We start from the raw sequence: 15,790 nt of genomic DNA, 5'->3' as shown, positions 1-15,790 counted from the left end.
TTCTAATCTCATTATTCGAAGTTAAAATAAATATTTTAATCAAATCTACATTTATAAGTTAAGATACATATTATCATAAAAATTTTCAATTACTAAGTAATGCATTTTGCTTCTTTTTCTAGATAGTACGTGTTAAAAGTAGTTTGATCAATTTCTACACTTTATTTAAAAGAATTTCATAATAAAATGTCATCCGATGATGATGAAAATTCTTACTCACTAATTCCTAGAAGGAGGTATAAGCGATACAAATCAGATTCGACAGCTCCGGTAAATATTTTATGAATAATTTATATTTATGAGTTATTTACAGTAGCTATTTCTTTTATTGGAGAAATAAATTATAATAATTTATCTATTAACATAATTCCAAAAAATTATAAAGCTGCAGATAGTTTCAGTATCATTTTCATTTTTATAATTTAGATTCCATTGAGGACACTAAATCGATGGCGAACAAGTGGCTTTTTCTCTAACGACGATACTAGTAGAAGTGAAAATTATCATGAAGAATCAAGTATTGTTGAAAATGATTTTGCAACAAATGTTATAAATAACTTGACAAATGATGATAATTTTTCATCAAGCGATGTATCAGATATCGATAGCGTTTCAAACAAGAGTACGGATGATCGATTGAATGAAACCGATCAGGAATTAGCTAGTGACCACGATGATGAAGAAGTAAATGATAATGATGATGAAGAAATAAATGATAATGATGATGAATGTCCTGTTGATTACGAAGATGATGATGATTTCGAAGATGCCAAAGGTGATCATGATAATTTAATCGAGATAGAAGAAATCATCCATGAAGATATAGATCAAAGTAATATGATTTTTCCTAATAGTACTATGAGCGTAGATGAATGTGTATTATGTTTATTGAAGTTATATATTAAGCATAATATTACTAAAGCTGCATTAAAAGATATATTGAAAATGCAACTTAAATTTTTACCAGAGGATAATGAAATGCCAAAAACATTATTTAAACTTTTTCAATACGCTAAAAATATTGCTCCTCCAAGCAAATTTATAAAGAATTACTACTGTAAAAAATGTTTGTTTGGCGTTGATATTGAAATTTCAGGCAAAAAGCAAATAAAAAAATGTTCTTTGTGTAAAACAGATAAGATCTCAGATATTGGATTTTTTCACGAATTTGACGTTTCTGATCAAATAAAATTTCTATTTGAACATAATAATTTAGCTGAAAAATTAAAACTAACTCGATCACAAAATGATGGAAATATTTCAGATATAACTGATGGAACAGAATATATCAGAGTCAATGCTCGGAATAATAGAGGTACTTATGATTTAACACTTATTCTCAACACTGATGGCTTATCTTTGGTAAAGAGTGCAAAAAGTCATTGCTGGCCACTTATGTTCACAATCGCAGAACTACCTATAAACATCAGAGACAAATATATAATAATAATTGGACTGTGGTATGATGACAGCTGTAAGCCATCCATGAATCTTTTTCTCAAGCCAATTTTTAATAAACTAAAACAATGCTTCGTCACTGGTATTGATTGGATAAATCCAAAAACTGGGGAAACGATAAACTCCAAAATAGTTGCTCCGATAATGATAGCAGATGCACCAGCTAGAGCCCAAGTCCAAAATATTATGTCTTTCAACGGCCGTTACGGATGTAACATATGTGAGATTCGGACGGTAAAAAGTAAACCTATTGCTGGATTGAAAACTTCGCGTATTTTTCCGTACAAAATTGATTACAGATTAAGAACTGGAAAGAAAATGGAAGCTCAAGCTAAAATACTACTTCAAAAAAATACTAAAATTCAAATCCGAGGTGTGAAAGGATATTCTGTTCTATCTTGTCTTCCTTTAATTGATCTTGGAAAATGTGTTTTACCCGAATTCATGCATTCAGTTTTACTTGGTGTCGTCAAACAAGTATTTGGTCTTTGGTTCGGAAAAAAAAGTCCTTACAGTTTAAAAAGCAAAATCACAGAAGTTGATGACTTTATGTTAAGGATACGACCACCGCAGTCATTTTCCAGGTTACCTCGAAAATTATCACAGTATAATTTATTTAAAGCATCTGAATGCTACAATTTTTTGTTATTTTACTCTCTTCCGTTGCTTGCTGCCTATTTACCAGAGATATATGTGCAGCATTGGTTATTACTAGTGAAAGCTATTTTCAATTTAGTTAAATCTACTGTAACAGTCACGGATCTTGAGGAGTCGAATGACTTATTAAAATTGTTTGTATCGCAAGTTGAAGAGTTATATGGTGATCGACAATTAAGTTATAACGTTCATCAACTCCTCCATTTAGCATTATGCGTAAAAAGGTGGGGACCCCTACTAGGAACTTCAGCTTTTTCATTTGAAAATTTTAATGGCTACATAGCGAGATGTGTGCACGGCAGCAAGCATTTCGGTCAAGAAATCATTAACAATTTACAAATTCTACAAGGAGCACAACTTATTGAAAATCGCATCGATGAACGGTCAGCTAATAATATTGTAACTACTGATGGGTTAAAAGATTATCAGGTCTTAGGAAAAATTATCACAGATATAAAATTTAATGATTTTGAGGAGGGTTTATTACGCTCTAATCACATTGAATTAGAAAATATATCTATCTATGGACGTGTCAAAATAAATAATGAGATTTATACATCAGAAATTTACAAAATGACGAAAACAAATAGTCACACTGTGCAGATAGATCTTGATAAATCTTTAATATATGGATCGATTAAATGTTTTGTCCAATTTGAAGAGAATTTGTATATTATTGTACACCAGTTTTCAATTGATCATTCGAAAATCTTTCATCACAAGAAAATGAAAAATAATATTGAACATGTCATTCCTATACAAGAGAATGATGATACAATGCTAATTAAATACTCGAATATTCAATCAATCACACAAATTATAAGGGTCGAAAATTATGTATGTAAAAGACCGAACACTTTAAAAATTGTATGGTAACAATGTATAATTTAAACTAGTATATTTTTTGTAAAAGGAGTAAATAATATGATGTTACATTTAGTAAATATATTTTATATAATTTGCGATAAATGTTATTCCTATTAATTTATTATATTATTTATAGCTGTAAAAGAAATGATAATAAAAATATAAGATAATGTGCAAGTCAAGAAATTATATACTATGGTTTTTTATACCAGCTCGACCTCTTTACTCTGCAAAAAAAATCTGATCCATATGTATATTCTATCAATCATTATGTTTCATTTATGATTATATCTGATTATAAATGAAATTTCTTCCTTATGTATATATTAGTTACATTGACCATATCTAGTTATATGTATATAGAATCATATATAATAAAATATGGGTCTATATAAAAGTCAGACTTGACGAGATCTAATTATATATAATTATATATGGACTTATATAAGGTGAGTGTGCTCAGATATAATTATATATAGCCCTATATATAATTATATATGAGTCTATATGAGTCAGACTCGATCAGATCTAATTATATATAGCTTTATATATAATTATATATGAGGTAATATAAATCAGGTCTGATCAGATCTAATTATATATAACTCCATATATAGACTCATATTAGTCAAATATAGTTAGGTATAATTATATATAAGACTATATATGGTTATATATAACTATATATAGGTCTATATATCATCATACATAATTATATATAATTGAATATATAATTATATATGGCCCATATATAATTATATATACTTATATATGATTAGGCAAAATCATTTTTTCCCGGGATAAATGAAAATTATTTTCTTAGTTTATCTTTATTTCCTCCACGTAATTGATTTTTTTCAATTACATATGTCGAAGTTAAAAAAATAATTATTTACATATAAATTATAAATTTCCAATTAAATATAAGTATAAATAAATAAATAATAAAAAAAAAATATTTACTGATGACTTAGTTATTAAATTATTTTATTTTTTTTTTAATTACAATTATATTTCAAACTTCGAACAATATTTATGTGATATACTTTCTCAGCTGAAAAAAATTTTTTTTTCTATCTGATTCTTAAAGTTGTTTATATTTTTATTATATTCATAATATTAAAATTTGATTGCTTAAATTATTTATTTGTAAATAGTTATACTACGGTTTAAATTGGAAGTGCGAATCAGTTTTCAATAATAGTTGCTAGGGGGCACCAAGATCTTTCAATAATACCATACTATACAAATTATCACTCAATTTACTGGTAGCCACATCTGAAGTGAAATCACATCAGACATAATAAAGGATTAATTGTAGTTCAAAACAGCTAAAATAAAAACTCTGTGTAAGTTTCGTTCGTGCGTTACCAATCTAATATGACTAAAGAAGTTGCTTATGGTATTATTTAATTTTCAAGTGTGTTTTTATGTATATGTATAAATAAATTAAAAATAAGTAGTTGAATGTTCGAATGTCAATGATTGTCATTTATTACAAACAAAAGTTATTATCTTAGTGAGTAAAAAGTCGTCAAAAAATAATAAAAGCTAATAAAAAGATAATATTGAAAGAGTTTACAAAAATATAAAGTAAATTAAGAGTAAGTAAATTTGAGAATTAATAAGCAAGACCAAGGTTCTTCGAGAAATGATGATGTTGGTGAGGATTATCTAAAATTAACAGCAGTTGATACAACTTTATGAGATATGTATACAACTAATAATAAAAAAATCAAAACCAATCATCTCGAAAAATTTTCTAAAGAAAAAATGCCTGAAAATAATGAAGAAAAAATCCCTGAAAATAATGGAAAACAAAGTAATTGTGAAAAAGTCGATTTCACATCCAATGAAGATATTTCTGCAATGCAACCTGGCCAGTCGGTGTAAGTAATTTAATTATTATTTATATAAATATCAATGAAAATTAAGTTATCCGACATGTAAAAATTAAAAAATTTTATTTCCTCGAAAAAATGAAACAAAAAAAAAAAAAAAAAAAAATTGTCATTTTTTAAAAACTTGAAAAAGTGCAATTTAGAAAAAAAATATATTTTTTTAATTTTATTATTAAATAAAAAATAATCAAAAAATTAAAAACGTCGGCTCACTTTAGTATCATTAAATATCGATTCATTTTAACGTAAAATATCAATTTCAGAGAGTTAATTGGATTCGTGGATGAAGTTGAAGCATCTCATTTAGCTGGTTCTCACTTTGTTTTCAAATTTTTGTTGAATAACAACAATGGCAAAAGAGTTCAAATTGCTGCATGGAGAGGAGGTAAAAAGAACGGAGGCACTTATATCAACTTACAAGGTAGAAGAAAAATCAAATTTATTTTAATTAATATTAATCACAAAATTTTAGTGAATGATCAATTTAATTAATTTATTTTTAATTAACTCAATCCTAAAACTTAATATTTTTTTTTTGTTTTTTAATAACCATAGCTTATTAGTTGACCTTTTATTTTCCATGCATATATTTTTCAATATCAAAACGAATCAAAACATAAATTGTTACTTTTAATATGTTGTTTAATTTTAGCGGATTAAATTATATTTTTATTCATTTCAATTATTTGACAAGTCAATTTTCATTTTACAAATGTTCTTTTCCCTTACTACTACATTAGCTTTATTATCAAAATTAGATAAATTATCTATCTAAAAAATGGTTTCTATTCTAAAATATTTTAAATATTTTTACAGATAATTTATTTGGAGGGTGCAAAGACGAAGAATGTTAATAATTACACTTCTGGAAATGTGAGAAATGTTGAAGTTCATGTTATTAATTCTACAATTATTCAAGTATTGGGAATGATGGATAAGAATGCGATACGAGCAATATCATTTTATGATTCAAATGTCGAGTATCCTATGATTCAGCTGAAGGATATACAAGGAAACTTGTAACCAGTAATTTTGCGTAAGTATAATAAATTGAGAATCCATTTTTATTATCAACTATAATCTAAAATCTTTTTTGTTGATTTAAAATATCTATGAAGATCATAATTAAGATATACTTTACTTATAGTAATAAGATTTAAAAAACATTCACAATGAAGAAAAATAGACACACAGAAAATTTTTTCACACTTAACTATATAATTAATCTTTTAAACTTTCTTACTTTATTACTACAAAATTATTTATAAAAAAAATACTACAACAAAGTACAATTGTCTAAACCAAGGAAACTTTTTTGTCAAAAGAAAATTTTTTTCACTCTAAAACAATTTGGATCCTTTTCAACATTTTTTTTTATTCAAGGTAGTTTACTTACGACCTATAGCTTGTACTACTGCTGTCTCTTTCACTGAGTAGCTCTACGTCTGTCACAAACTATCCTTAGCTCGCTCAGGATTATTTTTATTTAATTTACTATTTTTTTATTATATTTAAGTAAAACTATTCTCTGTAATATATACATAATACTTACAGGTACCTGTGGATACTTGAAAACCGCATTTTCAGTGAAAAAATCCTCGATGTCTACAAGGAATGAGGCATTTAGTTACGTAACCGACCGTGGTTTGCAATTAGAGATCAAAGTTTCAAATTATACTGACAGTGTACTAAAGCAAGGTGATCACGTAGAAGTGATTGGGACTCCCAAAGTCATTGGTAATTACGAATGTTTTTTTTTTTATATTTTTTAATTTTATATAATTGTGTTTTTTAAAATTATAGATGATTCCTTGGTTTTGAAAATTGAGTCTGTTAATCAGATCCGGAAAATTGATGAAGAAACTAAACCGCTCGTATGGCTTTTGAGAGGAAAGAACAGTATTCCTTTGTCTGAATATAATAAGCGTCAAAAATTGAATCAGCTTGAAGAAGAAATTAGATAAACTAAAATTTTGAAGAATATATTAATTGAAAAAAAATCTATTTAAGACAAATTATCGAAATGTTTGTTTTAAATGTTGTCAACATAGAAAAAATAATTTAAAAAAGAAGTTATCTTCCAGAGAAATTATTAATGTTCGTTTTAAACGTTGTCAGCATATAAAAAAAATAAATTACAAGATGTTCATTTCTAATCTATTTTATTATTCTGATAGATAATATTAATACTATTATTAACTTTCAGTTTCATACATAGACGAACGTATATGAGAACAGAAAAATTTCATCGTGGTATTATATTTTTCAATATATTTCTCTAAGAAAATTTTATTTCGAAGTTGGTGTTCTCTGAGTTAATCAAAAATATTATATTTTTAATAATTTAAATCTTGATCATATATTTTAATACTTAAAATTATATACATTTTTTCGCTGACTTTTTATATTTTTAACTTCCCGCTACGAAAATCGAAGATTTTCAAAAATCGGGATGTTATTGTTTTCACCCCGTTTTGCCAAAACCGAGTTTTCATCAGATCTCGACGTTTGAAGGTCACAGGAAGCTTCCCTGACTATCCCCGCGAGGTGGTCACGGTGTCTGTATGTGTGTGTGTGTGTGTGTGTGTGTGTGTGTGTGTGTGTGTGTGTGTGTGTGTGTGTGTGTGTGTGTGTGTGTGTTTGTGTGTGTGAAAGTATGTGAACCGCTTAAAACTTTTGAACGGCGAGACCGATTTCATCGCGGTTGGTGCCATTCAAAGAATCTTGACCAAACTGAGATTTTAAAAACTATTTGGACCGATTAAGATCAATAGATTTTGAGAAATCTTAAAAAAACTGAAAAAAAAATTTTTTTCAAATGTGGTTTTTTTGGAATAACTTATAAACGGTTCAAAGGTCCAATTCCAAAAACTAATAAGCTTTCAACCTTAAAAAAACTACGTCGATCGCCACCAGTTTGGTCAAAATCGGTTGATTCGTTCGAGAGATATCGTGAACGAAAGAAAACCGAAAAAAGTGTTTTTTCGTAATAACTCTGAAATTTCTAGTGCAATCAATTTGAAATTTGAAATTCTTTGTGAGGCTTAAAAAATTGCGTCGAATGCTACCAACCGCGTGAAAAATCGGTTTATTCATTCAAGAGTTATTGCGGTTTAAAAATTCAAAAAATAGTGTCATCAAATCCCTATCAGACTTTTGAGCTCGACGAGCTCAAAAGCATAAGAAAACAATCTCTTTGAGCTTGAAGAGCTCAAAATAACCCATAAATTTTATTTTTAAGCTCTAAGAGCTCAAAAACGTCATTGGTGCAATTTTAAGCGCCTAAGTATGGAATTAGCGGGAAGTTGCAGGGATGGCCTTCAGGGTCAACCGTTTTCCTAATTTTTTTGGTTATTTTCTTCATTATTTATATTTACTAATATATGCATAGAATACTATGTTCCGGTATTTAAGTTAGTAAAAGCTTCACTGTAAACTTTTATTTTTGCATAATTATCATTGATAACATTCTCAATCGGAACTCTTATTTCACTTTATCCAGAAAATGACTTTTTCTACTATATATGAGTGATTCTCTTTAAGGACGTCTTAAATCTGTACAAAATTACCCGATCAAGTTATTTTTGATTCTATTAGAAAAAAAATTAACAAGGGCTACAAAACTATCAGCTCAATCATAATAAATAAACAGCCGAATTAGTTTTTTCTTTCTTGATATTTGTGTATCTTTTGTCATATAACATGACAGGGGACTGTTTGCCAGGGAACTTTTTTTTTTTTTTTATCAAATTGAGAAAAATCAAGCAAACTATTCCAATGCATTCAACTTTTCGAGTTCTCAATGAATGCTTACATTAATTAGAATAATATTAAGACTTATGGATCCAATTTTATAAATAAATTATAAATGAAAATAGCTGTCGGGGACTGAGTTTTGAAGTGGCCCAGACACATATTTCCAGCACAAACGCTGCCTTGACAATAAATAAAATGGCGATAAAGCACTAACAGCCCTATGGTTATTAACTCAAGGATAGTTAGATCCTTATAAACCTTACAAGAAGTAAAGTAACACTCTGGATTTTTTTTTTGGCTTCGAACTTCTGGCAGGGGACTGATCTTAAAATGCCTGGAACAAACTTTGGTTTAATGAATTTAATGAAATAAATTAATTTTTGGTACTTTTTATTGAAGAAGATTGTTACTTAACTAATTAAGTTTATAAACATTATGAAACAAGTTATATATCATTGACAAATAACTTAAAATTTAATCTTAAAGTTTTAATTTTGAGAATGGGACAGCCCAGGAGACTGATATTTCGGTGGTTTACGAATTTATAGCAAAAAAACCGAAATTTATTTTATTTTAGTTTTCAATGCTGCAAATAGAAAATTTTTTTTACTTTCGTAATAATATTTTTTCAGTAACGAAATAACAATTTTTCTAATGAAAAAATGCTTGGGACAGCAAAAACATCCTTACAGCAGATCATCGATGTATTTATCTCTAAAAGATATTAAAAAAAAGAAAAAAAAAAAAATTTTAATAAGGTAAAAGCCCCAATATATGATCATGTACCAGTATATGATCACTCCATGTATTTGTATACCTATATTTGTGAATATAGATATACAAATACATGGAGTGATCATATACTGCTACATGATCATATATTGGGGCTTTTACCTTACATAGATTCAGTTGGAACAAATAATTTTATAATAGTTTTATTTAACTTGTCGATAATTTCCTTTTTTTATTTCTACATGATTTTATTTAAAAATTCTGTATAAAAAATTTATACTCATGTTTAAAAACTCTAGAAAACAGCTGACCCTGTAAGTTATTTCTGAAACTTTACGCTAATTTTAATCGCAGAGCGATCGAATTATTGCTTGTCACAATGTTTTTAGGCTCTTTGAGCTCAATAGTACAGTTAATATGTTATTTTGAATTTTTCCAGCTCAAAGATAAAACATGTTATGCTCTTAAGTTCTTCGAGTTCAAAAGTTTGGTAAACATTTAACGAAACATTTTCTTTTATTTTCAAAAATTTTTTACCAACAATATCTCTCGAACAAATCAACTAATTTTGACGTAAATGGTGGCGTTCGACTCAGATTTTGAACACTATAAGATAGCCCTTCGCTCCAGTAATGACCTAACATGAAATTGAAAAAGGAATTTGAAAAAACCCTTTTTTTTTCAATTTTGTCGACAACGACATTTTACAAATAAATCTACTTATTTTGGTCAGATTGGCGTTGATTGACACAGTTTTTCATATTGAAGAGTTAAATCGTTTTTAGATCGATCCTGAAAATATTAAAAATCTAAGTTGAGTAAAACCTTTTAAAAACCGGGAGTTTCATTCCGATCGGTCAAGTTGTGCATTCATACGTACAGACATAAGGATACCACCGTAAAAATAGTCACGATCGCTATCTAAGACGTTTGAACATCATAAATATGATGGGCACTAGATTTTCTGAATATTCAGTAGAACCAACATCTTCCTTATTTGTTAGAATCGTTAATTTTCATTCCGGGAAGTCATAAGGAAAAAACTTAATAGTCTGAGAAAGTCTATACAAATTATTTGGTTCAATTGATTTTTTACTTGATTTTTACTTTCAAACATTGTATATCTTAATAATTACAATTTTTTTTCTATAAATCAATTAAGAATTAAATTTTGGGCATAAACTCTAATTACTCATTTTTCCTTATTTATTTTGGAATAGTTTATTTTACTTAAAAAAAGTAAAAAGTTGAAGTGGTGAACCTTAATAAGAGAGGAATCATTAAAAAGTACTTGAAATGGTTCGTTTTTAAATCATTTTAAATAATTTCTCATTATTCAAATCATTTCTAATAGTCTGTTATGTACATTTTACATATATAAAATCATTTTTAATAATTTTTTTAGTCAGGGAAATGTCTCTTTTTCTTTTTTAAAATCTTTCACTAAAATTTTTTTTTTAAACGATCTATTGAGTTAATTTATAGTAATTTTTTTAATTTTAATTTTAATCCCTAGCGGATCCGATTACACCGAATACACTAGAATCACACGGTGTAAATGTGAAAAAATTAACTATACTTACACCAGAGTACCACGGTGTGTTACAGTAGGATTTCAGTGTAGACACAGCGGTGATCAAAAACTGCTGCGTTACACCGTGTTTAAACCGAATTCTCACTTTGAATGTAAACAACAGGTGTTACACCGTCTCTACACTGGAATTCCACCGTAAATGTAAAAAAGCGTGTGTTACACTATCTCTACACTGGAATTTCACCGTAAATGTAAAAAAGCGTGTATTACACCGTTTCTACACTAGAATCCCACTGTAAGCAACAAGAACATAGATATTACACCGTACTTACACTGACATTACTCCTAAACTTTTAAATCGGGTATTGCACCGTATCTATGCTGGAATTTCACTAGTTATAAAAATACCAGAAATACCCAGAAATCCCATTGTACACTGAGAAATAAATTTTCTTTCGAAAAAAAGAAACAATGCCGCAATAAAAAATTAATTTGCCGGAAATTTACAATAATTCAATTTCTGAGTTGAAGAAATAAAAAATTTTCAATCAATAATTTTCTTTTCAAAAAAATTTTTATAGATTTCGGAAAGAACAATTTTAGATAAAAATTCATAAATTTTCTATTATCTAAAATTTTTTTTTTCTAAACACAAAAAAACTATTGGTAATTATTTACAAGTGGGGTCCACCATTTTTATTATCATTTTTATGAACGAAATTTTTTTTTTATTTTTTACAAAAAAAAAAGTTGAATATCACCATTTTCTAAAAAATTTATAAATTTTTTTGAAAATTTGTTAAAATTGTGTTAATCAAATGTTTTTTTCAAATTGTTCATTTTTTTATGTATTTTTCAAAATAAATATATCAAAATTTTCAAAAAAAAAAATGAAAATTAAAAAAAATGAAAATTAAAATGGTGGACACCACTTGTAAATAATTACCAAATTTTTTTTCAACAAAAAAGTGACTGTGAGAAAAATTTTTATTTCTTCAACTCAGGAACATAATGATTAAAAATTATCAACAAATTAATTTCTTGTCACAACAATATCCATTTTTTTTTAAAGAAATTTTTTCTGTTTGAGTCAGCAAAATGACTTGTACATTCAAAAACTCTGTTATCAAATGATTCTACTAAAAAATTGTTAAGCCTAGCACATTATTTAAAAATGATCATACTCCATAACATTTGTACTTAAAATTTTATTCACAAAGATAGAAATACTTTTTTTTCTTATTTATTTTAATTAATTAATTTTATTTTCTTATTTAATTTTATCTAATTTAATTAATGTAATCTAATGTTGTTAGGGAGTGAGGAAATTTTTGCAATATTTGTTGGACATTTCGTAGTAGAAAATACATGTTTACAAATTCAATCACTTATTAATTAAAGCACACTAATAATAAATAATGCATGTTTTATAGTATGAAATAATATTTATTGATTTAATAGAAATAAATCTTTTAAGATTTTTGCAAGCTTTTGAGATGATATACGTAAAAAAATTATAAAAATATTAAAGTTACATAAAAAAATTATCTTTTTTTGTTATCAAAATCGAAATTCAATCTCAAAAGTACACTTTCAATTTTATTAACTCGTTAATTAAGATATATCAGTTTTATAAATAAAATATTGACTACTCATAATAGTATAGGATCCATTACTTTGAATTAGCGACAATAATTATAGAATTGCTATAGGAACTGTTACCATAATTTGTATTCGTACTCCTTATCATTGAACAGGAACAAATTTCGTAAAATAATGGAGACAGTTCCTATATTTTTCTTTTCATGTACAGTCATTCAAGAACTGTTTATTTATTCATTTCGAGTATTACTTACTCGATACATTTATAAATTTCATACTCTTGATAATCTCTTTGTCATTAGTCAGTTTCCCAACAATTTGGAAGATCAAAACAAAGATGCCCATGTCTGTACATATTTGAGTTGCAGGCCGGACTAATTTTAAATTGCTTACAAAAGTTATGTCGTTGCTTATTTCTACTTGTTTAATATAATTTGTACCATAAGCACTTTTTTTTAAAACGTAAACTTTTACGAAAAATCCTTTAAATCGAATATTCTTTGTTTTATTTATAAATAAAAATAACATTTGCTTTTTTTATGAATTGATGCCCCGTATAAAAATTACGAAAAATTAATCTTTTCTCTTCATTATTTTTGTTAATAGAATTATTTTCAACTGCTATACTACCATACTACAATCAATTAAAACATAAAAACTATTTTTTTAGATCATAAATATTTCTAGAAAAATTGTATTAGTCTGTTCTTTTCGTTAAGAAGTAGTCTAATAAGTCTTCGCCAATAATTAAAAATAAAAATTATAGAATAAACTGTAATTTAATGAGCTATTAAAAAGAAGCTGTTGATTCTTAACATTCGACAAAAAATCATCTTTGTAGAGAATTTAATTTCCTACAAAACCATACCAAGGGTTTTTTTTGATATTTGGCGTCTTGAACTGTCGATAACAAAAAAACGAGTGAAAAAAAATCTGGAAAACGGTAGACCCTAAAGGCCATCCCTGCAACTTCCCGCTAATTCCATATCCAAGTGCTTAAAATTGCACTTATGCACTGATAGAAGGATTTGTTTATAGTTAAAAGTATTTGTTAATATTTAACAAATCATTTATTAGAGACCACTTTTCAGTCCTTATCTAATATTTCTTAGTATTTAAAAAGATTTATTAATATTTAATCAACGAATATCAAATTTATTAAATACAAACAAATTCTTTTAAATACTAAGAAATATTTGTTTAATACTAAAAATTGGTCTCTAATAAATGATTTGTTAACTATTAACAAATATTTTTTGATACAAATAAATCCTACTATCAGTGTGACGTTTTTGAACTTTTCGAGCTCAAAATTATAATTTATGTATTATTTTAGGCTCTCCGAGCTCAGAAAAATAGCTTTTCTATGCTTTTGAGCTCGTTGAGCTCAAAAGTCTGATGGAAGTTTCATAGAATACTATTTTTTGAACTTTCGAACCGCAATAACTTTTGAATGAATTAACCGATTTTCATGCGGTTGGTGGCAATCGACGTGGTTTTTAAGGCTCTAATAATGATTTTATTTCATCAAGAACGATTCACAAAGAAATGTCGAAGTTATGTGAAAAAAACACTTTTTTCGAAATATTTCGTTTTCGATAACCCTCGAACGAATCAACAGAATTTCACGGGACTGGTAGCAATCGACGTGGTTTTTCAAACATAAGAACGGATTAGTTTTTGGAATCGATCGGTGGAGCCGTTTAGAAGTTATTTCAAATAAACGATTTTTTTTAAATTTTATTTTTGAGATTTTTCAAAATCTAGCGAACCGAATCGATTCATATTTCTCACGAAATTTAATGGCAATGATATTCTTTGGATCGCCACCTATTTCGATCCAATCGGTCGAGCCGTTCAAAAGTTGTAAGAGGTTTACATACATACACTGATAGAATGATTTGTTTGTATTTAATAAATCAATTTATTAAAATCTTCTTCAGATATTTTTTTGGGTGGAAATAATATTTTTTTACTATTAACAATATTTGTTAGTATTAACTAAATCTATTTTTTATGAAAACAAAATTTTTGTAACTATTAAGAAGCTTTAATATATTTAAAAAAATATTTATTTCCACCAAATAAGATTTGTTAATAGTTAACAAATATTCTGTTGGTGATCGGTGTTGGTAGATGGCGTTGGTACTTAACGCGTAGTTGTAAATAAAGAGAATTAATCAGACTGAGAATTATATTTACAAATAATTGTAAACTATTTTTCTTTTTATAATTTGTATCCTTTAATTTCATTTTACATTTACTTCATTAAATATCTAATTCTCTGTAATTTTTATAATTAAAATAAAACATTGAAACACGTTTCTGAGGAATTTTTTAAATATTAATAATCCAGTGTATAAATACTAATAAATGATTTATTAAATATTAATAAATGATTTTATAGATGTTTATAAATCGTTCTTTATATGTTAATAAATCGTTTATTAAATAGTAATAAATATTTGGTTAGCACAAAAAAATAGCTGCTAATAAATAATTTATTAACTGTTAATAAATATTAGTTAAGGACCTATCCTCTAATAAATCATTTATTAAATATTAACAAATCTTTTTAAATACAAAAAAATCCTTCTATCAGTGTAGAACTCCGTGTTAATATTAAAGATAAATTAACATTGAACGTTATTAAAATTAAAAAGGTGTGTGTGTGTGTGTGTGTGTAAGTTTGTGAACCGATTATAAATTTTGAACGGCTTGACCGATTTGATCGCGGTTAGTGGCATTCGAAAGGTCTTGACCAAACTTAGATTTTTAATATAATTTGGACCGATTCAAACCGGTAAATTTTGAGAAATTTTGAAAAAACTACGAAAAAAATTTTTTTTAAATGTGGTTTTTTTAGAATAACTTTTAAACCGCTTTACCGATCGATTCCAAATCTAATTAGCTCTTAACATAAAATAACCACGTCGATCGCCGCGTAAAAAACGATTCATTCATTCAAAAGTAATTGCAGTTTAAAAATTTTAAGAATAGTGTTTTTTTAAATTGCTATTAGATTATTGAGCTCGAAGAGCTCAAAAGCCAAAAAAATCGAAATATTTGAGCTTGGAGAGCTCAAAATCATACAACAGCTCACTCTTTGAGCTCGGAGAACTCGAAAAAACAGATAAATTATATTTCGGAGTTCGAGAAGCTCAAAAACGTCATAAGTGCAATATCAAGCGTTTAGGTATGGAATTAGCGGAAAATTGCAGAGATGGCCTTTAGGGTCAACCGTTTTCCTAATTTTTTTAACTATTTTAATTAACGTTAGATT

General features: G+C 26.9%; 1 protein-coding gene and 1 long non-coding RNA gene across 2 annotated transcripts; both read left to right on the top strand.

Moving 5' to 3' along the window:
- Positions 1-128: 128 nt before the first annotated feature.
- LOC123273809 lies at positions 129-3,035 on the top strand. Its single transcript, XM_044741280.1, has 2 exons — positions 129-270; positions 427-3,035. The coding sequence occupies exons 1-2, from the start codon at positions 187-189 to the stop codon at positions 2,989-2,991; spliced, it is 2,649 nt and encodes an 882-aa protein (XP_044597215.1). The 5' UTR covers positions 129-186; the 3' UTR covers positions 2,992-3,035.
- A 1,483-nt stretch (positions 3,036-4,518) lies between these two features.
- Positions 4,519-7,039, top strand: LOC123273826. The gene is made up of 5 exons (XR_006511378.1): positions 4,519-4,871; positions 5,147-5,304; positions 5,700-5,919; positions 6,438-6,620; positions 6,687-7,039. It is a non-coding gene; the product is annotated as an uncharacterized LOC123273826 (long non-coding RNA).
- The last annotated feature ends 8,751 nt before the right edge of the window (positions 7,040-15,790 follow it).

The sequence above is a fragment of the Cotesia glomerata genome, unplaced genomic scaffold, assembly GCF_020080835.1.
Source record: "Cotesia glomerata isolate CgM1 unplaced genomic scaffold, MPM_Cglom_v2.3 scaffold_14, whole genome shotgun sequence".
Classification (NCBI taxonomy): domain Eukaryota; kingdom Metazoa; phylum Arthropoda; class Insecta; order Hymenoptera; family Braconidae; genus Cotesia; species Cotesia glomerata.
The sequence above is the reverse complement of the archived record's forward strand: the minus strand, read 5'-3'. Positions and strand labels throughout refer to the sequence as shown.